We start from the raw sequence: 24,634 nt of genomic DNA, 5'->3' as shown, positions 1-24,634 counted from the left end.
ATTTATTTTCAGTTTTTATGTTATAAAGTGCAAATTATTGTATTAGTAAATGAAAATAATAAGTTATCACGTTTAATCATTTTTAACTCGTCGCCACTCAACGCTCCGTAACGTCCGTAACCATTACACTTGAGTTAAAAAGTTGCTACATTCAAGTATACCTTTTTTAATAATTTACTCTGCTCAAGTGTAACGGGAAAAGCTGTGCTGTGGTCATTGTGATCGCTAAGTGGAACGTGAATCGTAGGTGAATGTAAATTAGAAAAAGACTTGATTCCAGGACATTATATAAAAAAAAGTGTTTTTGACATTGACAAATGCCAACTGCCAATTGCCAACTTCTCACTTTTGCGAATTTTGGTGAGATTGGAATTGGATTTTAGGTTATGTATAGAAAAATATTGCATTTTATGTAGAAAGAAGAATTAAATATAGCAAATATGATAGTTTACACTAACCAGAATAACACAGCAACGCTAAAATTGCTTATAGCTGGGAAATTATCTGGCAAAGCTTTTACAATTCGAGCTGCTTCTCTGGAAGGTATTTAAATATTTCAAATTATGTTCTCATTTCTATAATAAATATTAGATTATTTTACCAGGGATATTTTGTAATTTACATAATTTATAATTTTTCGATTTAAAACCAATAAAATAGTGATTTCCATACCAACTTATTATTGCATCATTGGGAATTTTTTACTTAAATATGTGGCTTCTTTTCCTTAATACAGATAAGTACCTATTTATTAAATTTTTGTTCAGTAACTAAGTACTTAAATATCCAAATTGTATTCCATACAATTTTACATATTACAGTAAAATTAGTTAAAGTAGTATTTCCTTGAATTTTCTTCTTTATTTAATCTAAACTACTGAGATTTTTCTCTCAACCATCTACCAATTTGCATTTGAATATTGGAGCTATATGTAACATGTGACATGTGTAATTTAAACTATTGTTACTATCAAAATAATGAAATATAATTTAAACATATTGTTGGAGTATGCCCAACTAGTTTTGAACCCATAGCTGGCTCCTAACCAAGTTTGGTTCACTCTGTGTTGCAAGAACACGCTCATGTTTTAGCCATGTTTATATTTTACTAGAGGCACCCGTAAATTTTTGTGTGAAATTCAGTCTTTGACAATTCTCACAGAAACCATAGCTTTTTCCAGAATAAAAAGTTCCATATGTGAATCCAGGTTATTATGTACCTTCATTGAAAATTTCAGACAAATCCACTCAGTAGTTTTTGTGTGAAAGACTAACAGACATTCATACATACATGTATAAACTTTTATAATATTAATTGGATAAGAGATTATTATAGGCTTAAGGCTACAGTGATTTCTTTACCTCTATGACTACAATGGGTGTAAAAACATTGGCTTGCAAGAATATCTCGAAAACAGGGCTTGTGAGACCTTTCTTTTCTGCATGTTCTAGGGCCACTGTCAAATTATACACAAATTACGATTATTCACGTCAGAGCATACACAATCTCAAGGCGCTGTGTTTAAATTCGAAAAAAGATATAGACACAAAACTAAGTCACTTGGGTGCAAAAACACAGTTGTAGCTTTCAAGGGTTTAAACTGTTTATGCATTTCTCTCAGCACAATCAACAGATGTCTTCCCCGGACCAAGAATTCTGCCCATTCTTGAAGTGAATGAAGACTTGAAGTTCTTCAGCAGCAATGCAGCGACACTGTACCTTTACCCTGACTTATCAGACAATGGGCAATGGTGAGAAGCTTACAAAATCTATCTAGACTTACCAGTTAATCACTTTGGGGTAATTGAACCTAACTAGCAGATTCCATACAGTTTCACCAGCATAGTTCCCATTCCTGTGGGATAAAACTTTGCCTGTGTTACTCGCTGATAATGTAGCTTTACATTGGTGAAAGAATTTCTAAAAATTGGTCCATTAGTTTCAGAGCATGTAACAAACAAACAACCAAAAAAAATTATATCTGACCATTTTATAATATTAGCTTAGACCATGTTTAGACAAACAATATAATATATGCTCTAGCAGTTAGCCCAAGTAGCTTATATGGCTGCTTTTCTTAGAATGTATCATACGAACTACGTGTAAAGTAAGTTTTTGCATATAGAAGGTATAAACTGACCTTAATATAACTGACAAACTTCTTTTGATAAGCTATACATTTAAAGTTTATATTAGATTTAGTTATAATAATCAGCTTTTACAATATTAATCAATCATCGTTTAAATTAGTTTTTTTTTTTTAATATAAGCAAAGAAATTAGTTGGAAATACTGTATGTATTACTGTCTATTCTATACTGCCTGTATAGTCAAGTGAGATTGAAATTTTGTGTTGCATCTGACCCCTTTACTGTGGATATATTAAGTCTTCAAGTTCTTATTAATTTAATACACTTTATGTGAAGATCAAAGATGATGAAATAGACCTAAAATCTTTCTCTTATGGATCATTGTTTTGATGCCTTAATGCATGAGCAATAATTTTTCTAGTCACCAGATACTGGAATGGGAGGCAACACGACTCCAACCGGTGGTAACAACAGTACTTACCAGTAAATCTGTGCCCTCTGACTTGAAACAAGCGTTGAACTCCTTGTTACTCATGATTGAGGGGCTGTTGAAGAAACAGAAATATATCATTGGGGTGAGTATTATCAGAATCAGTAATATTATCAGTATTTGTAATATCAGAAAAAAAAATATAATATTAAAAGATTCTTGATACTTATGAATTTAGCTATTAGACACACAACATTAATGTGAGAAATACAGGAAGAAATTTTTTCAAGTACGGATATTTTTATATTTTGTACATAAACAAAATTTAATGAACACGTATTTTTCTTTTTTTTTTTAACTCAACAATAACAAAGTTATCGTTAGCTAAAGTTTAAACATTTAAACAGAATTTGAGGGTCACCCTATCGCTGTACTAAGTAATAGCACAGTAATAGGCAATCAATACAAAATCAGCTGGTAGGTACTAGGTTAGCGAGCGCCCGCGCCGAGGGCCGTTGACCTTTCTACGTTTATTTTTGTACCTTTTATTTTTTATAATAATTAAAGGTCGTCACTTTTGAGTTGAGTATCGATTTTCCCTTCATACTTTATTGGGCTTAGGACCATTAATAATGCGTAGTAATAATAAAAATTATAAACTTTCGATTGGAATAATGAAATACAAATGATGATTATTATTACGCAAACTTTTGCATTAAAGGATGATTCGACTTAAATGCGCAAGCGACGGCAGATTGTCTGTCACTGGTCGCCCATCGGCAATTCGGCAGGCGTCCTCAGGGATTTTTCGATCCCCTCACCCCTGCCACCCCCGTCAGCCGAAGCCGAAGCGATATGACTACTGCCGGTATTTCTTTGTCGGCGTCTTACAAAGTGCCGCCAGCAGTTGCGCAGTTTGTTTGGGAATGTGTCCATTATTTTGTTATTTCTGAGACATAAATTGAAAAAAAAAATTACATAAAATGTATCGAACTGTTTGTAGATTTATGTTCTATTAATGATACAGAACCACGAAAAAAAATGTCCGCACTAAAGTCCGAATCACCCTGTATATTGATCTTATTAAATAAAATGCAGATATCTTCAAATTGGATCCGAGTTTTGGATCTGCTATATATGGAATGCTCTCCCAGCTTCGGTTTTCCCCACCACCTACAATATGAGTATCTTCCAAGTCAAGAGTGCATCTTCTAGCATGTTCCACAATAGGTCGCATCATCGTTTACCATCAGGCGTAATTGCAGCTAAGCGCTAGCTTATACAAAATAAAAAAAAAATACATGATGAAAATCACAAGCAAATTTCACAGCAATATGAAACATCTCAATCCTGTCATTTTTAAACTAAAAACTTGTATCATAATTGTTCCAATGCCACAGACAAATCTACAGATACATTAAACATATAACACCCTCCTTTTTAACCAACTTCCAAAAAGGAGGAGGTTCTACGTTTGGCTGTATGTGTGTTTTTTTATATAGGTGGTTGGTTGGTTCCCCTGCATTTAGCCATTGTATTAGGAGTCTTAAACATGCAGGGCACAAACCCATAACATGTTAACCTTGGAGCTATATTTGAGGCTTCAAAACTTGACTGTATAATGTTTTTGTGTTTGCAGGACAAAATATCATCAGCAGATATTTCAGTATGGAGTACATTATATCCGATTGCATTCAACAAGACTTTAAAACAAGCCTACCTCAATGAATTTACCAACATCACAAAATGGGCAGAGGAGTTCGCATCCATTAAAGCTGTTGAGGTAAGACTAAAACCATCATACTAACATATCTCGTGAAAAAGACAATGTCGACCAATAGCAGCACAATCGAAAATATTGCTCTCTCTTTCGTTGTGATGGGATGATAGAGAGAGTAATGTTTTTGATGCCTTCAATGAGTATTTTTATTTACTTACAGGATGCTCTCAGCCAATGGGATGGAACTGTTGAAGGGCCGTTTGTTCCAAATTCAGCTTTGGGTGTGCCACAAATCACCAATATGGTTTCACCTATTGGGTAAGTTAGATAGTACTTACTAATATTAAGAAATTTTCTTCAAAATATTTGTGTATGTGTTCACTGACACTTATAAATTCACCTCCTAAGCTAGCAAAGCAAGAGTGAATAAGCGATTTCTAGGTAAGCAAGCTCCAACTTAGACCACATTAATGCTTACCATCATACTTAATTGTTGCGCTATTAAAAAAAAAATCTGATTGTCTCTTTGGACAAAGGTCTCCGCCAATATTTTACCTAGTTGGTCCCTTGCAGAGTTTACCTATTTGCCCCCCATCAACTCTCTTATTCAGGGTCATCATCAGTGTTTTACTCTACTTTTCTTAGTAAGTGTATTGTCAATGCCTCTAACCACTTCCACTTAAGTGTCTTGATGATTACTGCTACTTCCTATTGTTTGCTTGCTTATTTGAGGCTATCAAAGGGAACAGGCAGATCAAATTATGAAACTCAAGATCACTGACTTCACAACTGTGAACCTTCAACCTTGGTAGTGTTCATGAAATGATCCATCTGTTTTTTTCCCACTCTATTCCTATTGTGTGACAAATAATATAAATAATTCTCCAATACATCCTCAGATCACCAGATGAATCTCCCGAGCTGTCTGTAACAGCAGAAGAGAGAGAAGCAGCGAAGGAGAACTTTTTGAATGGTGTGAAAAGTTTGCCAGAACCCTTGAAGTCTGAAAAACCAATGTAAGTAACATTAATTTATGGAAAGTAAATAGAGATGAATATTATTAATTATGCAACAGTAAAAATAACATCTGGTTTGTAACAACTTTTGGTAAACTCCCCTCCTCCCTATTGTATCAATAATTAGGTTAGTTATAGTTGTTACTAGTATGGGAGGCTTTGGCCGTGGCTAGTAACCATCCTACCGACAAAGACGTACCACCAAGCGATGAACCGAAAGGAGTGTGGATTTCATCCTACTCCCAAGAAGTTAGCCCAATTCCATCTTAGATTGCATCATCACTTACCATCAGGTGAGATTGTAGTCAAGGGCTAACTTGTGTAGAATTAAAAAAATAGGTTGCCTTTGATCCAGTTCATGGTCCTAACTTTTGTATAAAAAATATGTTTGGCTGCAATTTAAGCAGCAACCTATTTGCAATGTGTCACTGTGAATATTTTCAATCATTTATTTCTTATCCCAAATAAATAACAGATGAGGGTATATATTTCTTATTCTGGATTTTAGACGACTGTATATGTGTTGTTCACAGCTTACCAGTCAAAGGTCGAAAGAACGTGCTGATCACATCTGCGCTGCCGTACGTAAACAATGTACCGCACTTGGGCAACATCATTGGCTGCGTGCTCTCAGCTGATATATTTGCAAGGTGAGAAATTATTCCTAATGTGAAAACAGTGTAAACTCTGTATAAAGACAGTGTAAACTCTATACGAGCCGTGATAGCCTAGTGGATATGACCTCTGCCTCCGATTCTGGAGGGTGTGGGTTTGAATCCGGTCCGGGGCATGCACCTCCAACTTTTCAGTTGTGTGCATTTAAAAAAAATTAAATATCACGTGTCTCAAACGGTGAAGGAAAACATCGTGAGGAAACCTGCATACCAGAGAATTTTCTTAATTCTCTGCGTGTGTGAAGTCTGCCAATCCGCATTGGGCCAGCGTGGTGGACTATTGGCCTAACCCTTCTCATTCTGAGAGGAGACTCGAGCTCAGCAGTGAGCCGAAATAGGTTGATAACGTAAACTCGATATAACGACAGTTTAAACACTATATAACGACACTGAAGGGACCGTACATTTTATGGCGTTATAGACAGTTGTCGTTAAACGGAAAGAAGAAAAATGTATGAGTAAAATTTTATCGTCAATACACGCAGTGATTTTATTTTATTATACAGTTTGATAGTTTGTGAGCAACTAAGAGTATATAACGAAATAAGTCCATAACTTCTAAATATTAGTCATGGTCTTTTTTTGCGAAGAGCGTGCGAGCGTGGTTTTCACTATTGGCAACTTATAAGGTACATTTTATTACTTAATTTTTGTCGTTATTGAGGGTGGGTGTAATGCTTTATAGAGTGTATCATTGTATGGAAGGCAAGGTAAACCTATCAGAGCCATGTGATGTCAACGCTTTAGCGAGTTTGTCGTTAAACCGAGTGACGTTACATGGAGTTTACACTGTATTTGTTTGTCACTCAATTGTTTAATACATTTATATGTAATGTCCACAGGTACTGTCGGCTATGTGGTTACAATACGTTGTTTGTATCTGGCACAGACGAGTACGGCACCGCCACTGAAACCAAAGTGAGTTACCAAATTCGTTACACATTTTCAATCTCTAACTCTCTCTAACTTACATCAACATTGGCATACTTATTCATGACAGAAAAGAAAAGTAAAGCTTAAATACTATAACCCAACTTCGTAAAACACGGTTCTAAGCAAGACGAATTTCGAATTCCTATCTGAAACATTTTGTTTCATCCTTTTTAGAACCCTGTTGTTGTACTATGTAGTCGGGTTATAGTTTACTTAATTTAACTTTTATATAATTTTATTTTTTATTTAATAGTTTTCCGCTTCTTATCTACATCGTCTGATATAAAAATGAAAATGAAACGACTCAACCACGCGAACTGTACCCGGATTTTAAAAACACATTGTGACTTAAACAATATAATATAAATAATGTGCTCGCTAAGACCTTTCTTTTGATACCAAACACTGATGATTATCTCAGTTTAATTTTTTTTCTAAGATTCAATTCCGTTATAAAATTTTGATAAAATTTATAAAGCCCGGGTATTATTACGAATCTTTTGACACTTCATTTATTAAAATCAGTTCAGTAGTTAATGCGTTACGGTGGAACATACATACATAAATAGATTGCCAAAATCATGAGACGAGACGAATATCTTAGGGTCCATCGCGTGGTAGAAAAAAAAAGTCCAGGATTTGTGACTACTGGATGTAGGGTTAAGGAATTCCTTGACGATCGATCAACACTCCCCGTTCTCTGCTCGTGTTGTTCTCCCTACCTATCCAAATTTGGTAAGATCCTATTAGAGCAGCTTTGGATACTCGTTCTAATATAGAACTAGCTGCACTTCTAGAGAGGCCAAGGTCTTTGAGCAAGTTATAGAGAGATTTTGCTGGTAATCCTCTCGCACTTACTTCTACGGCGTGCAGACTAACTACATAGCCATTTTTAGTTAGTTCATTTGTTAGGTAATAATATTTATTCACTTTTATACTGTGGTCCTTCGGAATGTTAGTCTCCCACGGCACCCTTCCTTTTAGCTTCGCCGTAGCTGGATAATAAAGAATGTCCATGTTCTGTCAGGCGCTGGAGGAAGGCATAACCCCACGCGAGATCTGCGACAAGTACTTCGCGATCCACGACGCGGTGTACCGCTGGTTCGAGATCGGATTCGACTGTTTCGGCCGCACCACCACCGCGCAGCAGACCGAGTGAGAACATCCATCGTATATATCATCATCTGCGACTCGCTTGATGTCGTCAGTCCACCTGGTGGGGGGTCGACCAACACTACGTTTGGTAGTGCGGGGTCACCATTCTAGCACCTCGTATACGTTATATGTCATGACATATCCATCATCATAACGCCGCTTCAAGTACTTCGCGATCCACGCCAAGATAATTATATATCTTTATAAGAACTAAAAACTAAGTATACCTATTTAGTTTTTCTGATTGTGTATCTTAATCTGAATATGAAGGGCAAAGCTGCCGGTGAAATCACAAAGCGCTTGAATCTTGAAATTTGCCTCAAGCGAAAAAACGTAATCAAATATATTAATAAATAAAAATAATAATAAATTATTTATAGTAATATCTATAAAGTACATTAAAAATATTGGAAGCGTGGAAGTTCATTATGTCTCCATGATAACATAAACATTATTAAAAACTTGAACAAGGTTGACTTGTTAAAGATTTTGATTGAAATTAAATCAATGTGATTAAAATAGATTTCAGGTCAATTTGAATTTAGTAATTTTACAAAAAACGTTTCAGGATTGCTCAGAGGATGTTCTTGAAGCTAATGGACAACGGTTTTGTCACCAACCAGTCCGTCAGCCAACTGTTCTGTGAAAACTGTCAGAGATTCCTGGCTGACAGGTATGTATACATTTATGTTAGAATAACACAAAATGAATTTTTCTACTAGCATAGATAGCACTTGTGGCGTCCCCAATTCACATATATTTCTTGTATATATTTCTATACATAAATAGTTGTAGACAGAAAAAGAAATAGTCGACTGGATGGCTTCGATTTTAGCGTGATTTTCACATTAATGTGTTTTTAGATAGCATGGGTACAGTGACATTCGCCTGTATGACGTCCATATTATCGTGAATCGCGGCAAACTTAGAGCGAACTGTCACCCGCACCATTCTATAACATGTTCGCTGCGGCACTGATTTTTCTGTACTTTTCTTTGGTCCGTTACGAGGTCCATCGACCTCCTAACTCTTGAAGACGCTAGACGTACGAGGTCAATTGACCTCGTACCGCAGTGAATGTGTTAAGAAATTTACCGTAGAAGACGCAATAAAAAGCCATTTTTAATCGATAACAAATTTTCAAACAATTAAAAATTTGGAAAGCTTTTACACTTAAACAATTTATGAACAATAAACGAAAAATCCAAAAGTGTAAAGCAGAACAAAGTTTTCGTGTCGTTTGTTTATTGTTAAAACAATGGGGATGATGACTAGGTTTGAATATATTGATTTATATGATACATTCGGGTAAATAGGGTCAATGTTAACTAATTTATAAATAAAAAGCAAAGATTGTCTAGATATTTGCAAAATAAATGAGATAAAATTTCAAAAACTATTAAAAATATTTTATCGTAATTCGATGAAAATTCATACAGTTTTAGCTTCCTTACATCAAATGTGACATCTTTTAATATATGAACTATAAGCATAAACGCACAAATAACAAAGATATTAGTAATTTTGTTTGAACGCGCATACAAATCTAACGATCATTACATTGCCTATGACGTCATTATTTCGAGCCATTTTGTATGTGGCGTTTTTCGGGGATCCGCGGCAGCGCCGCAAATCTGACTCTTTAAATCCCTGTAGCTCCGAAAGTAATGATCGCAGATACCCTGTTCCTTTTACAAAATTGCTTTACTATTAGTATACTCTTAATTTATATACAATTTAAAAAACTGTCATCATCCCTATTGTGTCTATTCAGGTTCGTAGAAGGCACGTGTCCTCACCCCGGCTGTCTATACGACGGCGCTAGAGGTGACCAGTGCGACAAATGTGGAAAACTAATCAACGCCATAGAGCTGATAGAGCCGCGCTGCAAAGTGTGTGCCCATAGACCCACCGTCAGACCTAGTGAACATCTGTTCATTGAATTGGGACAGGTAGGATGTGTTTGATTATTATTGTTGATAGGTAAAAATCATGATGAGACGTGATAGGCCGTAGGTTAGAGGTAAGGATGAGGTAGGAAAGAAACGCACATAAGTCAAAGCGAATCTGGTGTTCATGGCCGTAGCCAGGATTTTATCTAGGAGGGAGCAGCTATACTTAGATTGAATATTTCATATTACAAATTAATACTGTCCTACCGAAACTAGTTAATTTCAGTTTCAGCCTCAGTTTCGTCCGAAACCGAAACATCCACATAAGGTCACTTTTCAGCTTCAGTTTCGCCCGAAACCTTAAACCTCACTTCGCCCATGACCGGATCCACTAGTCTATAATATAAAATCGCTTTTTTAGTGTGATAGGGATAGGGTAGGGAATGAGTGAATGCGAAGTGAAGCTTGACCAGGTCCGCTAGTTAAGTAATAAATAAGTATATTTCCAGTTGGAGCCGTCAATCCGCACGTGGTTCAACACAGTAGAGGGTGGGTGGTCGCCGCCCGCTCGCGCCGTGACGCGCGCGTGGCTGCGCGACTCGCTGCGCGCGCGCGCCCTCACGCGCGACCTCAAGTGGGGGGTACCGGTGCCAGTGCCTGGGTACACTAACAAGGTAACCAACTAACTACTTGCTTTTAGGGATCCGTACCCAAAAGGTAAAACTGATGAACTACAAGTGATGAAAAGGAACTACCTTTTACGAATGGAATTACTAAGTCTATTGTCCATCCATCTGTCACCAGCCTTTCTTTTTTCTTTTTTTTTTATTCTTTACAAGTTAGCCCTTGACTACAATCTCACCTGATGGTAAGCGACAGACCTGGACCAAATTAAGAAAACCTCAATCGGCCCAGCCGGGGTTCGAACCCAGGACCTTCGTCTTGTAAATCCACCGCGCCACGAAGGCCGTCAAATTCAAAATCTTATAAAATGTGATAGACTGTTGAAATTTTCACAGATGATGTATTTCTGTTGTGGCTATAATAACAAATGAAAAAACAGAAAAATAAACAATTAAGGGGCTCCCATACAACAAACGTGATTGTCTTGCTGTTTTTATAATTAATAATACGGAACCTTTCGTATGCGAGTCTGAATCAACTTGGCTTGGCAGCAGCTTTAAATTTTTCACTAAGAAAACATACATAAGACATTCTTTAATAAAATATAACTTTTAGAAAAACACAAATTATGCATGTACGTATACAGCGTGTATACATGTGCGTGTGTGTATATATATACACACACGCACACATATCACAATGTAGATGTAGCAATGTTTTTTTTTTTAATTGTAGGTGTTCTACGTTTGGTTCGACGCGCCCATAGGCTACCTCAGTATAACGCAATGCTTCACTCAAAACTACGAGAAATGGTGGAAAAAGGATAAAGATTATGACGTAAGTTCTGGCGTTATAAAACTTAATTTAACACGTTCGCTGCGGTACGAGGTCAATTGACCTTGTACGTCTAGCGTGTTCAAGAGTTACGAGGTCGATGGACCTCGTACCACACCAGAGGAAAGTACAGAAAAGTCAGTGTTGCAGCAAAAGTGTTAAATATCACGCAATTTTCTAAATTTTCCAGACGTCAAAAAGGCTGTCATCCATTTTGTGACGTCACTAACACACTTGATGTACTAAACGTCTAAGTAATTATTAACTAGTATTCTTGTCGAATGCAAGTAAGGGTAATTTGTAAGGGATTTGTCATTTAGAAAAAAGTGTCAACCAGCCTATTCTTAACTAGCGGACGCCCGCGACTTCGTCCGCATGGAATTCAGTTTTTCACAAATCCCGCGGGAACCATGGATTTTTCCGGGACGAAAAGTAGACTATGTATTAATCTAGAGTAAAATCTATTTCCGTTCCAAATTTCAGTCAAATCGCTTCAGTAGCTGCAGCTTAAAAGAGGAACAAACATACTTACACACTTTCACACAAACTTTCGCCTTTATAATATTAGTGTGATGTGAAGTGTGATATTAATGTGATGTGATGTGATAGTGTGATATTCTTTAATTCACAGGTAAAGTTATACCAGTTCATGGCCAAAGATAATGTTCCATTCCACGGAATTATGTTCCCCGCTACCATCATAGGAGTGAATGAGGGTCTCACACTGGTTGATCATATATTTGCTACAGGTTCGTTAATTTTTTTTATTAATAAGTTGGTGAATGCGTTACGAAAAGTGTAATCGGGCGAGGCGAACGAATGTTAAAAAAGTTTTACTTCATTTACTACTATTATGTAGCGGTAAGACTAAATGCGCTTGTACTATAATACTTCTTAAGTTATACTATCATCATCATAATTAACCCACATTCGGCTCACTGCTGAGCTCGAGTCTCCTCTCAGAATGAGAGGTGTTAGGACAATAGTCCACCACGCTGGCCCAATGCGGTTTGTCAGACTTCACACACGCAGAGAATAAAGAAAATTCTCTGGTATTCAGGTTTCGTCACGATGTTATCCTTCACCGTTTGTGACACGTGATATTTGATTTCTTAAAATGTAACACAACTGAAAAGTTGGAGGTGCATGCCTCGGACCGGATTCGAACCCACAACTTCCGGAATCGGACCAGTATCGCACCCAAATTTACAACCAAAATTGTCTGTCATTTTCTGAAGAAAACGAGTTTAGACTTGGTATGTATCTTATACTAAACTAAAGCTTTTGCCAATTTTTTACACCATTCAACTACACAAAAGGTATTTTTACAGAGCTCTTTTACTGATGATCTATGAAACATGGATTCTATAGAGACAGTTTTTAGACAATTGCATTAGATCGTTGATCATATACAGAAAAGTAACGTCTAGCGAAGCAGATCCTATACAATAATTGGTCTGAAAACATAGTGCTAAGATGATAGACCAAGTGTGTTTGTGTTTTTAAATTGTGTAGGTTTATTTTAATTAAAAAAAATCCATAATTAAATTGATAATAAAATATTGTTGCAGAATATTTAAATTACGAGGAAGGAAAGTTCTCTAAGTCCAGAGGTGTAGGCGTGTTTGGAACCGACGCTCAGGTATAGCTTTACTTTTAAAATACATAGGAGTATTTTGTAAACCATCGATATAAATCGTTAGATGGGCCCCTCCATACTATAAAACGCACAATTTTATGTCATTACCCAAAGACGTGCACGCACATCTTATCTTAGTAGTGAGTGGACGTGGACTTGAAAAAATATTTACTGTTTTTTTTTCATTTTAATCCTTTAATTATGCCTTCGTGTTCATTTTGGAAGTGTTAAAACACAAGCCACAACATGAATAAAGAGAAATGTGTAACGAGTGATGACGTACTCAATGTGCGAAACCAATGATAATTCCGCGATGCTTTGAGGCCCATCTAACGATTTAAGGTGGAATTCATAGACATAGACAGGGCCACCCCTAGGGGATCATTCAGCTGCTGAGTGTCGAATTTAAACTATTTGTTTGAGAATTTGACACTCAGCGGATGAATGATCCCCTGGGGGTGCCCCTACAACATCTATGAATTCCACTATAAGACTAATAATATTGTTTTTTTTTTTCGATAGGAGACCGGCATACCAGCGGACGTATGGCGGTTCTACTTGGCCAGCATCAGGCCGGAAACTTCCGACTCCAGCTTTAGTTGGACGGAGCTTGGCACCAGGTACTGTCTCAGAACACTTTATAATCACAAAAGAGGTAAAGTTTGTGCTGTTGTAGGGATAATCTCTGAATCTACTAAACCGATTTAAAAGAAAATACTACTAGAAAGTCACGTTATATGTGAGTCAGCTATATTTTATCCCCGTATTCTGACAGTAACAGGAACTACGCGAGAGAAACCACGGGACGTCAGCTCGTATTCTATAATTTGATATATTATCATAAAAGGTAAGTCTTTATGAAAATGGTAGAAATAAAGAGGGTCGAAACCGAAAGGGGTGTGGATTTTCATCGTCCTCCTAACAAGTTAGCCCGCTTCCATCTTAGATTGCATCAACACTTAACATCAGGTGAGATTGTAATCAAGGGCGAACTTGTAAAGAAAAAAATTAATATTGTTTTTTTTTGATATTAAAATCCTCGGCGTTATAAGTATTGGATTCATATAGGAATGGTACTAGAGATACTCAAAGTTCGCTTTGATAGTTACGCAAGCAACCAATCTCAAAAATTATATCGGCGATAAACAGAATTTTTACCGTTTATATAAGATGTATAAATATACTTATATCAGATGTTTTAGCACCCATAACACAAACTTTATTTTGAGGTTAGATGACAAATTGTATTTTGTCCAGATATACGAATATTTATTTGATATATTCCAGGAACAATTCGGAGCTGCTGAACAACCTGGGCAACTTCTGCCACCGTTCGCTGAGTTTCTGCGCCAGCACGTTCAAGGGAGTCGTGCCGGACATGACGCTCACAGACGCTGACTATGAGCTCATAGCACTCGTTAACAGGGAGATCGCTGGTAATTAGAGATATATATATATATCATTAACAGAGATATTGCTGGTAAATATTCTTTGGGAGAACCCTATTACTACATACATAGGGTTCATAATCGCTCGCCCCTTCGAGTTGTATACCAGTCGAGATGTTTTGATCGCATATCTATTGTTATTATTTTGATTTGGCGAACTCCGTGGAATAAACAACACGCGTGTAGGCGGTCCCAGAATTTTCTGGACATCTTTCGGCGGGTATAAATACACGACAGATTCGACGCTCGGGGCAGTTCTTCTGCGAGCTCGATCGCGATGCGGCAAGATAACACCGGATCTGATGAACTCGGTGTTGACACTACGGACCTAAACAGGTCCCACCCAGCGCCCCGCCTGTCGTTGCAGGCGGCGTCGAGCATCACAGAGAGGGGCCAACGCCCCGATCACTGTTACCCCGTGACCCGTGAGGGTTACCGTGGAAGACCCGATCGTCGCTCGGTGCAGTTAACTTCTAAACGGAGTGAAGTGATCATCAAGTGTTACCAGCGATACAAGTGAACTATAGTAAACTCGGCTACGATACTTGGATTAAGGACTGGAATGGTCTTATACGAGTCACCAGGTGTTTAATTCCATATCCTCATACGACGAACGAATTAGTAACAATATCTTTTTAATGTTCTTTGTACCCACAATAAACAATTTATGATAAACAATAATTACAACACAAAACATAATCAATAATCGGAACACAAAACATTTACTATATTGCACAAAATTACTAACGCGACTGGCAGCATGACGGTGTCTACGCTGCCTCACAAACAACTGAGCTCAAGTCATCAAATACCTTTTTATTAATATCAATTAACAACATAATCAATAACATAAATAATTAATGTTAATACCACCTGTAATCGAAGGAACAGTTGAAATATCATCACAAGGGTCACACAGGGAAGTGAGAGAGGAGAAACTGGCAAGAATTCATTCTTCATTTATTTGACAGGTTTTGCCGCCTACACCTGCCTATCCTTTGTTTTCATCAAAGATGTCAAATAAGGTGAGGTGAGAGGAAGGCAGTCATATTCTTCATTTATTGCTAGGTCTTGCAGTCTACACCTGTTCCCCTTAGTCTTTATCAAGATAACAAGACAATAGAAAATACGTCTATACGTACACACATCTTTTCTATTCGGTCACGCGGTCACCCATCCTCTAGTAACCCGGTGTGTTGTTGCAGCGTATGTGAGCACGATAGAGCGCGGGCGGCTGCGCGAGGGGCTGCGCCACGTGCTGAGCGTGTCGCGGCTCGGCAACCAGCACATGCAGGCCGCGCAGCCCTGGGTGCTGCTGAAGGGCTCCGACGACGACAAGTACGTACACTTACTGCAGTATATTACACTACTAGCGGACGCTCGCGAGGGGCTGCGCCACGTGCTGAGCGTGTCGCGGCTCGGCAACCAGCACATGCAGGCCGCGCAGCCCTGGGTGCTGCTCAAGGGCTCCGACGACGACAAGTACGTACTTGACTATGTTCCACTAAGCCACTAATTCCCAAATTGGTCTAGATGGATCCCCCAGAGGTCCATGGGAGAGTCGACGGAGGTCTACAAAAAATGTGGGTTCACAATTCGTAAGTGAATTGTGAAGCGTCCATGAGAAATTAGCTATTTCCATACCGAAAACAAAATATTTATTTATTTATTTATTTGGTCCACCAGTGACTGTTGCAGCATTTACACAAATACAATCTAAAAAAAAAAAACACAAACACAAGGCTCTGCACAATCAAATGAAGGTAGACGGCATGCACATTTCCGTAATATTAAAATAAATTAACGATTACATAAGATCAGTTTACATAAGAAAAAAACAATAACAATAAACAATATTTACTTTAAAACGGATTTTAAGCGGTCACCCTGTCACTGTTAGTCAAGATACCAAAGTGGATATGCCATATGCCTTTGTAAATTCAAATCTGATCCGGGGCATCCACCTCCAACTTTTCAGTTGCATGCATTTTAAGAAATTAAATATCACGTATCAAGGAAAACCATCGTGAGGAAACCTGCATGTCTGAGAATTTTCTCTATGGGTGCCAGTCCGTATTTGGCCAGCTTGGTGGAGTAAGGCCTAACCCCTCTTATTTTGAGAGAAGACTCGTGCTCAACAGTGAACTGAATATGGGTTAATGATGATGATGATGATGATGATGATGATGATGAACCTATCACCTGGGTCACACAGGTCACTGTGCGCCACTGTGGCCGTTGATAACAAAATAATGGACACATTGTTATTTTTCAGAAATTGAAAAAAAAAAAATACATTTCATAAAAAGTACAAACTGTTACTGAAAATATATTTTATTAACGATACAGAAGTACGATAAAAAAAAATTCGCACTACAAAAAGTATCTCCGTAGTCTTCTACAGGGAAGATATTAAAAATATTAGATATGTTTAATTATTGTGATAATCTGTATTCCAGAGTAAAGGGCGCGACGGCGATAGCTCTGTGCTGCCAGCTGGTGGCGCTTCTATGTACGTTACTGGCGCCCTACGTGCCCGCCACCTGCCGCCGCCTGCGCGACCAGCTCAACATACACGAGGAGGCGCTGAGGATCAACCCCCAGTGAGTAATCGCTTGTCGGACATACGCCGACATGATGTAATGACGTCTGAGCCCATTATCTCACAGATACGCTAATTGAATATCGGTTATCAAATTATTGTTACTTGTCGGATATACGCCGACAAGTTGTATGCTGCCTGAGCCCATTATCTAACAGATACGCTAATTGAGTATTGGTTATCAAATTATTGTTACTTGTCGGACATACGCCAACAAGATGTATGCTGTCTGAGCCCCTTATCTAACAGATAAGCTAATTGAATATCGGTTATCAAATTATTGTTACTTGTCGGACATACGCCGACAAGTTGTATGCTGCCTGAGCCCATTGTCTAACAGATACGCTAATTGAATATCGGTTATCAAATTATTGTTACTTGTCGGACATACGCCAACAAGTTGAATGCTGCCTGAGCCCATTATCTAACAGATACGCTAATTGAATATTGGTTATCAAATTATTGTTACTTGTCGGACATACGTCGACAAGTTGCTTTCTGAGCCCAGTAACCTTTTTGCATTCTTGCATATCCTTGCATTTTAAATTTTTAAAGTTTGGCTACATCATAATTATAAGAGACACATTTTAAGATATATTTACGAAACAAATATCATTTACTCCGAAAATATTAATTTTAGGACATGTTCTTTGAAAATTTAATTTTTTTTTTTCGGTAAAGAATATAATCCCAGAGTTATAGGGAATACCCAGCACCCTGTATATTATTTTATCTCGTGACAAACAAAGCCTAAATGAAATAAGGCTTTGAAAAAAAAATGCGTACGTACAAAGTACACATGTCAGAAGTGAAACTTCTTTGGCGAACTAATTTATAAATTTTGTTTATATTTATACAAATCGCTCACTGTTTATACACTGTATAAGGGCTAATAGTAAATAGATGAAAAATCTGCGTTTACTGCAAATGACGCTATGCGACAGAAATGCCATCTAAAGTTCTAATAATTAACTAGTAAACGAATACACAACCAATATGGCGTGTATTATTTCTCGACATCTCGTATTCTCTCTCTCTTTCAATCTTTCTCACTATAGCTCTCCCACCTCTCACTCCATAGCACATACGACGTTCGCTCTGTCTCACTTTTTCTCCCAATCTTTCTCACTTGCTTGCTATATACTCTCACTCCACGGCTAGTTGCTTCATGCTACGTTCGCCCTGTCTTACTCTCTCTCAATCGGTCTCGATCGCTCTCTCTCTCTTTTTCGACACTTCCGTTGCATACCGGCGTGACGGTTACATCTGTAAAAATTTTACCCTCATGCGCCTAAAGAAGTTCCACTTCAAAAATTTTAAAATCACTTTCCTTTTGATAATCTATAATATAAAAATGAATCGCAAAATGCGTTGGTAAGCGCATAACTCAACAACGCCTGAACCAATTTGGCCATTTTTTTTAAATGTTCTTTGAAGTTCTAGGATGGTTTTTACGGCGAGAAAAATTTAAGAAGACTAAAAAAAAAATTATAACTCCATACAAACGATTCGTAAAAATATTCCAAATACAAACGATTCGTAAAAAAATTCCAAATACAAACGATTCGTAATAATTTGAATTTTAATATGTATAGGGTAGGGGTAGGGTAGGAGTAAGGTAGGAGTAGGGCAGGGGTAGGGTAGGAGTAAGGTAGGAGTAGGGTAGAGGTAGGGTGGGGATAGGGTAGGGTAGGGGTAGGGTTGGAGTAGGGTAGGTAAGTGTAGGGAAGAAGTGCACAAAAGTCAAACAAAGCTTGACCGGGCCCGCTAGTTACTTAAAAAACCAATCCTATAATTAATTATCCAGGAAGCCATCCTTGGTCCGGTATTTGCCGGCTGGTCACACCATCGGCAAGCCGGAGCCCCTGTTCGCCAAGCAGGAGCCCGAGCTGATCGATAAGCTGCGCGCCAAGTACGCGGGCTCGCAGAGCGACCGCGCCAAGGTGCGTATAGTCCGACTCACAGAGTTAAAAAAAAATATATTAATCACACAGTAAAAAATTTCTAATACAATAATAGAGTAGATCCCTGGCTTCCAAACTAGCTGTAACTGTATCTTGGGAGCCAGTGGATTCCCATTAGTGTTAATTATTAAAATTAAAATTAAGATAAACTGTAGTAGGCAAAAACAAGAAAGGTGAATTCGTAAAACAATATCAAACACAAATAAATATATTTTTGTGTGGTTGTGTGTTTTGTGTGTGTGGGTGTGTGGGTATGGATGTGTATGTGTGAATGTGTTAAGTTTGTTAGTTAAGACGATACAGAGTGAGTCTTTACAAGCAACTTGGTGAAGCCGGTGAAACGCATAAAAATCAAACGTCACGCTTCTTCTACACGCGTACTATATTCATTTACGTAATTGTTGTTAGTGTTAAATTTTGAAATACAAATTATAATTAAAGTTTGCATAATTATGCGGATGTTAAGGAGACGCGTGACATTTGTTTTTTTATTTGGGTTTCACCAACCAGTTTGTACAGACTCGCCCTTGTTACTCTGTGATAATAACCAATAATTACCAATAAAAAGTAGTCCATTTTATTTCTAGAGAATGTATTCGTTTTTGAATTTCGTATTTGTAAAGGGTACGACACCGTCTTAATCCTCCATCAAAGCATATCAATACTCCTATTTTCTTAATGAAATAATGTTTTTTAAAGTAAATTTGGTTGTTTTTAGAAAATGTATTTATTTCAGCAAAATGGCGAAGTTCCACAGACTGCAGCCGAATTAGAAGCGGCTATTGCAGCCCAGGTGAGTTACTCGGCATAAACTTACTTGTCTAGTGTGTACATCATCAAGCCTCAATAGCTCAACGGTAAGAGCGGTCGGAATCATCACCGAGGGGTGGTGGTTTGATCCCCGCTGTATATCTATTATACCCACTCCTAATTCAGTCTTTCCCGACTAGTTAGAGGGGTATGGGATATTGGTCATATTCTAAAAAAAAAAAATATGGCAAATATCTGTACTAATATATACAGCTGAAGAGTGTGATTGTTTGAATGCGCTAATCTCAGTAACTACTGGTCCGATTTGAAAAATTCTTTCAGTGTTAAATAGCCTATTTATCGAGGAAAGCTATAGGCTATATATTATCCCTGTTTTCTTACAGGAACGGGAACCACGCGGGTAAAACCGCGCGGCGTCAGCTAGTTCTTTTATAAAAAATCATATTATTTTGCTTCTACTACAATAACTAAATCGAGCATACAACAACAACAAATATGTTGGTATATAAATAACTAGCTGACGCCTCGCGGTTTCACCCCCCTTAGTTCACATTCCCGTGGTAATACGGGAATAAAATATATCATTAGTTGCTCACTGATAATGTAGCTTTACATTCGTGAAAGAATTTTTCAAGTAGCTTTTGAGTTTGTTATTTTTAATTATATACAAATATTTTCTCTTTATAGTATTAGTCTAGATGTGGACATATAAAGTGTAAATCTTATTATTGTTGTTTGATTTTAATATTCAGGGTGAAAAAGTAAGAAAACTGAAATCGTCGACCAAAGACAAATCAATATGGCAACCGGAAGTAGACAAACTGTTAGCGTTGAAGAAACAGTTGTCATCACTTCCGGCGCAACAACCAGCTGTGAACAACACAGCTTACAGCGACAGTGTTGCTGACTTGGAGAAGGCTGTAGCGGAACAGGTAAAGCTTATTTTAGAATTTAAACTATCGTGATTTTTATTCATATTAATATTAATTTATTATAAATCACGTCTAAAACTCACGTGATACGTGAGCTTTAGTCGTGTTTTATAATAAACTAGCGGACGCCAGCGACTTCGTCCGTGTGTAATTAATTTTTTCACAAATCCCGCGGGAACCATGAATTTTTCTTTGGATGAAAAGTAGCCTAAGTGTTAATCCAGAGTGAAATATATTTCCATTCCAAATTTCAGCCAAATCGCTTCAGTAGCCGCAGCGTAAACGAGGAACAAATATACACACACACTTACACACAAACTTTCGCCTTTATAATATTAGAGTATAACGGAGATATACACCCTAAATATAATTATTTTCAACATTAAATATGTTTTTCCAGGGCGGCAAAGTGAGAAAACTAAAATCTACGACCAAAGACAAAGCGGTGTGGCAACCGGAAGTAGACAAACTGTTGTCATTAAAGAAACAGTTAACGGAAGCGCAGACGCAACAGAAGAGCAGTGCTGCCAATGTTGCCAGTAATAGTAATAGCAGCAGTGCTGCCGACTTGGAAAAAGCTATCGCTGAACAGGTAATTTTCTAGTGGCTAGAAAGCCCTGGGGTCTTAGCCAAGTGGCACGTCGATTCTCTTTCTACAAACGCTAACGCTTCGAAAACTAACAAAATGTATCGGAATGACAGATCCGATGGACAACTTGATCACGTGACCTTTCGAAGTTTTCGAAGCGTTAGCGTTTGTAGTTTGAATCGACATGGTACTTCGCTACAGGCCCTGTGGAGTTAGCGTTTTATCGCACAAGAGGTATAACGTTTAATATGCAATTGCAAACGCTTTTGATTGTACGCACTTCATTATTAACAACCCATATTCGGCTCACTTTTGAGCACAAGTCTCCTCCCAGAATGAGAGGAGTTAGGCCTTAATCCTGACCTTGGCATGCCACATTGTTTATTTATTTATTTATTACATTAATTACATAAAACAGGTTTAGCGAAAAATCATATTGTATTAAGAATAAATATAGCCTGTATTTGGTTGGCTAATTACAAAAATCTAACAACCACAAAATATTTTTCCTTTTTATTTCATGCATAATTTATATTGAGTAAACTGTCAATTTTTTTTTAATTAAATTTTTTACAGGCTAGTAGCTGTCTATATTTTTTTTCACTATACTTTATTTTTGCAGGGTGACAAAGTGCGTAAACTGAAAGCATCGACAAAAGACAAAACAATATGGCAGCCGGAAGTCAACACACTATTGGATCTCAAAAAACAACTTGCCGCTTTGCAAGTCAACAATAAATAGATATAGGAACGTCGCTAATACAGACAATATTTATAATGTCCAATAATTAATTTTATTTTGCTATATTCCGGAAAAAAAATAAAGCCAAAAAAATTGCAATTGCCTATTTTGGAATCAATATCTTTAGGCTAGGAGATTATAATAATATTGATATTAAGGTCGGACTCACTTTCGAATATGAATACGAGTTGTCGTCGACAGTGACTGCCCACAACTGATGCACCTGAATTCTGACACTGCCGTGCGCACGATTTCCCACCCCCGCAGTCATACGTCCCCCGACACTCGCATACCATGGGAGTGTCATCAACGGAATTGCCAAGCTATCGTATTACTAAAATCCGGCCACTCAGAGATTGCGTTTCTGACATCTGTCAATGTCAATGAAATATTTTAATATCTTTTATTAACCTTAATAACGAGTAATAACATTAAAAATTTAATAATTATACTGTCAACTTACAATAATTAATTTTGGGCTACATTATTAACATTTAATTAAATAACAAATATAAAAAGGTGACATTGACGCAATCTCTGAGCGGCCGGCCTTAAATTATTGCTACTTCTATCCTTTTAGAGTAGTATGTTGGGGTGAAACAATTACAAAAAAGTTGAAAAAGTCCGCCTATTTCATTGGCCCACTATCTTATAGGAGAGGCCTTTAAATTCAAACCTCATAAAGACCTCTTGATATGAAGCTTATAAGCTTACCAGAGAACTAAGACCACGAAGCCATTTCATGTTAAGTATGTGTAACATTTTTGGAAAGATATGGTTTTCACAGAAAATAGCAAAATAAAATTGTTATTAATTTTTATTATAATGAAATATTTATTTATTACTTTATACTATACCTTTGTCTCACGCAGGCAAAGTGTAATGCGAAAGCTAGTGCGGCATACGATTGGTGCTTTGTATCTCATTAATTTATACTCTATTTATTTTTCCAGCATTTTGTGAAACAAAAGTTCAGAATAATATTTTTTTTAATTTTTATTCAAGAAAAAGAGTATTATGATTTACCAATTAAGTTTTTTTAATGTGTTCATTACAATATAGCGTCTAGCGTATTTTGTATTGAATAAGTTGTATTTGTAAATGTGGCACATGGTATGTAATAAATAAATGATTGTGGAGGTATTAACAGCTTTTAATTTAATTTATACAAACCAAGAATAATATGATATGGCAGAGTGATAAAATATGGCCTATGACCATCGATCGCCTATTAAAAAGTGGATGTATAATCAGCGACCAAAAAACGTCCCCACTCAATGAGTGTAAAACACAACTTCTTGGCACTCAATTCAAGTGGTCGCATTTGCAAATTAAACTAATTCCTTAAGGTTTAATTTGTTCTGAATTTGGGGTTTTATTGAATATTGAACTATATTTAAAGGCTTTCAAGTATTTTCTTTACCAATAATTCTAAAACTGTCAAAGCAAAATTGGCCAGTTTCTAAGTGAAATTTTCTACATGACTGTAATAAAAGGACGCTTTTATTATAAGAGATCAATGCCTATGACACTCGCAAAAAGCTTTCTATTGTTAAAAATAATTTCACATATCGGTTTAGTAGATCATTTTAATAAATTAAATATCACGTGTCTTAAAAGGTGAAGGAAAAACATCGTAGGGAAACCTGCATACCAGAGAATTTTCTTAATTCTTGCGTGTGTGAAGTCTGCCAATCTGCTTTGGGCCAGCGTGGTGGACTATTGGCCTATCCCCTCTCATTTTGAGAGAAGACTCGAGCTTAGCAGTGAGCCGAATATGGGTTGATAATGATGATGATAATGTTTACCTATGGTCGAAATTTTCTTAGAAGTCTTATTACTTATCGATAAATGACAATGAATGATTCTTTAATAATTGATATGTTGTTAGTTTAAAGATGGGAAAATGAAATATTTTATAATCATTTTATTTTAAAAAATGGTTTTTTAATGAAAATGTTATACAATAAATATGCTCACGTTATTCTATAACGTAAAAGATAGTATAGTATAGAGAATAGTAGCATTATTCAAACACTGGTATGGATAACATTATCTCAATACGATTTTTAATAAAAATCGTCAAATCAAGATTTTTAACAAAAACTAGCAATGTAAATTTAATTTGCAAAATGCGCGCGATCAGCTGTTTTCCAAGAGGTCAAATAGGCAGGTCACGACTAATAGGTATCTATCTATACAAAGTCACAAACAAACTGCGCGACGTTGTATTGCCGACCGCCGCCGGTGCCGAGGAAAATAATTGCTATCTCTCTCTAACCTAAGCCGCGCGGCGCGGTTAATAGGTATTTCAAAATATTGAAACTTTAGGTCCTTTCGCTAGACACTACGCTATTTTTTCTTTAGTTCGTGTTCGGCGGTCTGTTGACAAACAAACCAAAATTCAAAAACCTTTGTGTATGTTTTATGTTATGTTAGTAGTGATTTTCTGTAACGAATACTCATACAATTGTGTTGTTTGTATTGTGTGTGTTTGTGTGTGTTGACTGAGAAGTCTTGAAATGCTTAGATAAAATCAATTCAGTACTCATGAATATCGTACCTACTACGACGACAGA

The 24,634-nt window shown here is 37.0% G+C and overlaps 1 protein-coding gene across 1 annotated transcript; it reads left to right on the top strand.

Moving 5' to 3' along the window:
- The first annotated feature begins 272 nt into the window (after nucleotides 1–272).
- LOC112048256 (methionine--tRNA ligase, cytoplasmic) lies at nucleotides 273–23,198 on the top strand. Its single transcript, XM_052886870.1, has 24 exons — nucleotides 273–543; nucleotides 1,623–1,752; nucleotides 2,512–2,665; nucleotides 4,160–4,303; nucleotides 4,461–4,558; nucleotides 5,140–5,256; nucleotides 5,790–5,906; nucleotides 6,773–6,848; nucleotides 7,891–8,018; nucleotides 8,587–8,691; nucleotides 9,793–9,970; nucleotides 10,420–10,584; nucleotides 11,270–11,371; nucleotides 12,000–12,117; nucleotides 12,940–13,010; nucleotides 13,530–13,627; nucleotides 14,295–14,443; nucleotides 15,661–15,793; nucleotides 16,915–17,058; nucleotides 18,865–19,000; nucleotides 19,758–19,814; nucleotides 20,545–20,724; nucleotides 21,125–21,316; nucleotides 21,936–23,198. The coding sequence occupies exons 1-24, from the start codon at nucleotides 441–443 to the stop codon at nucleotides 22,053–22,055; spliced, it is 3,015 nt and encodes a 1,004-aa protein (XP_052742830.1). The 5' UTR covers nucleotides 273–440; the 3' UTR covers nucleotides 22,056–23,198.
- Nucleotides 23,199–24,634: the final 1,436 nt, after the last annotated feature.

The sequence above is a fragment of the Bicyclus anynana genome, chromosome 18 (assembly GCF_947172395.1).
Source record: "Bicyclus anynana chromosome 18, ilBicAnyn1.1, whole genome shotgun sequence".
Taxonomy (NCBI): domain Eukaryota; kingdom Metazoa; phylum Arthropoda; class Insecta; order Lepidoptera; family Nymphalidae; genus Bicyclus; species Bicyclus anynana.
This window is presented reverse-complemented; position numbering and strand designations above follow the sequence as displayed.

Excerpts from the sequence above, each read along its gene's own strand:
- LOC112048256 (XM_052886870.1), top strand. The coding sequence starts at position 441 with ATGATAGTTTACACTAACCAGAATAACACAGCAACGCTAAAATTGCTT. Across the intron at positions 5,257-5,789 it reads TTGAAGTCTGAAAAACCAAT|CTTACCAGTCAAAGGTCGAA; the intron begins GTAAGTAACATT and ends TGTTGTTCACAG. Across the intron at positions 10,585-11,269 it reads TGCCTGGGTACACTAACAAG|GTGTTCTACGTTTGGTTCGA; the intron begins GTAACCAACTAA and ends TTTTAATTGTAG.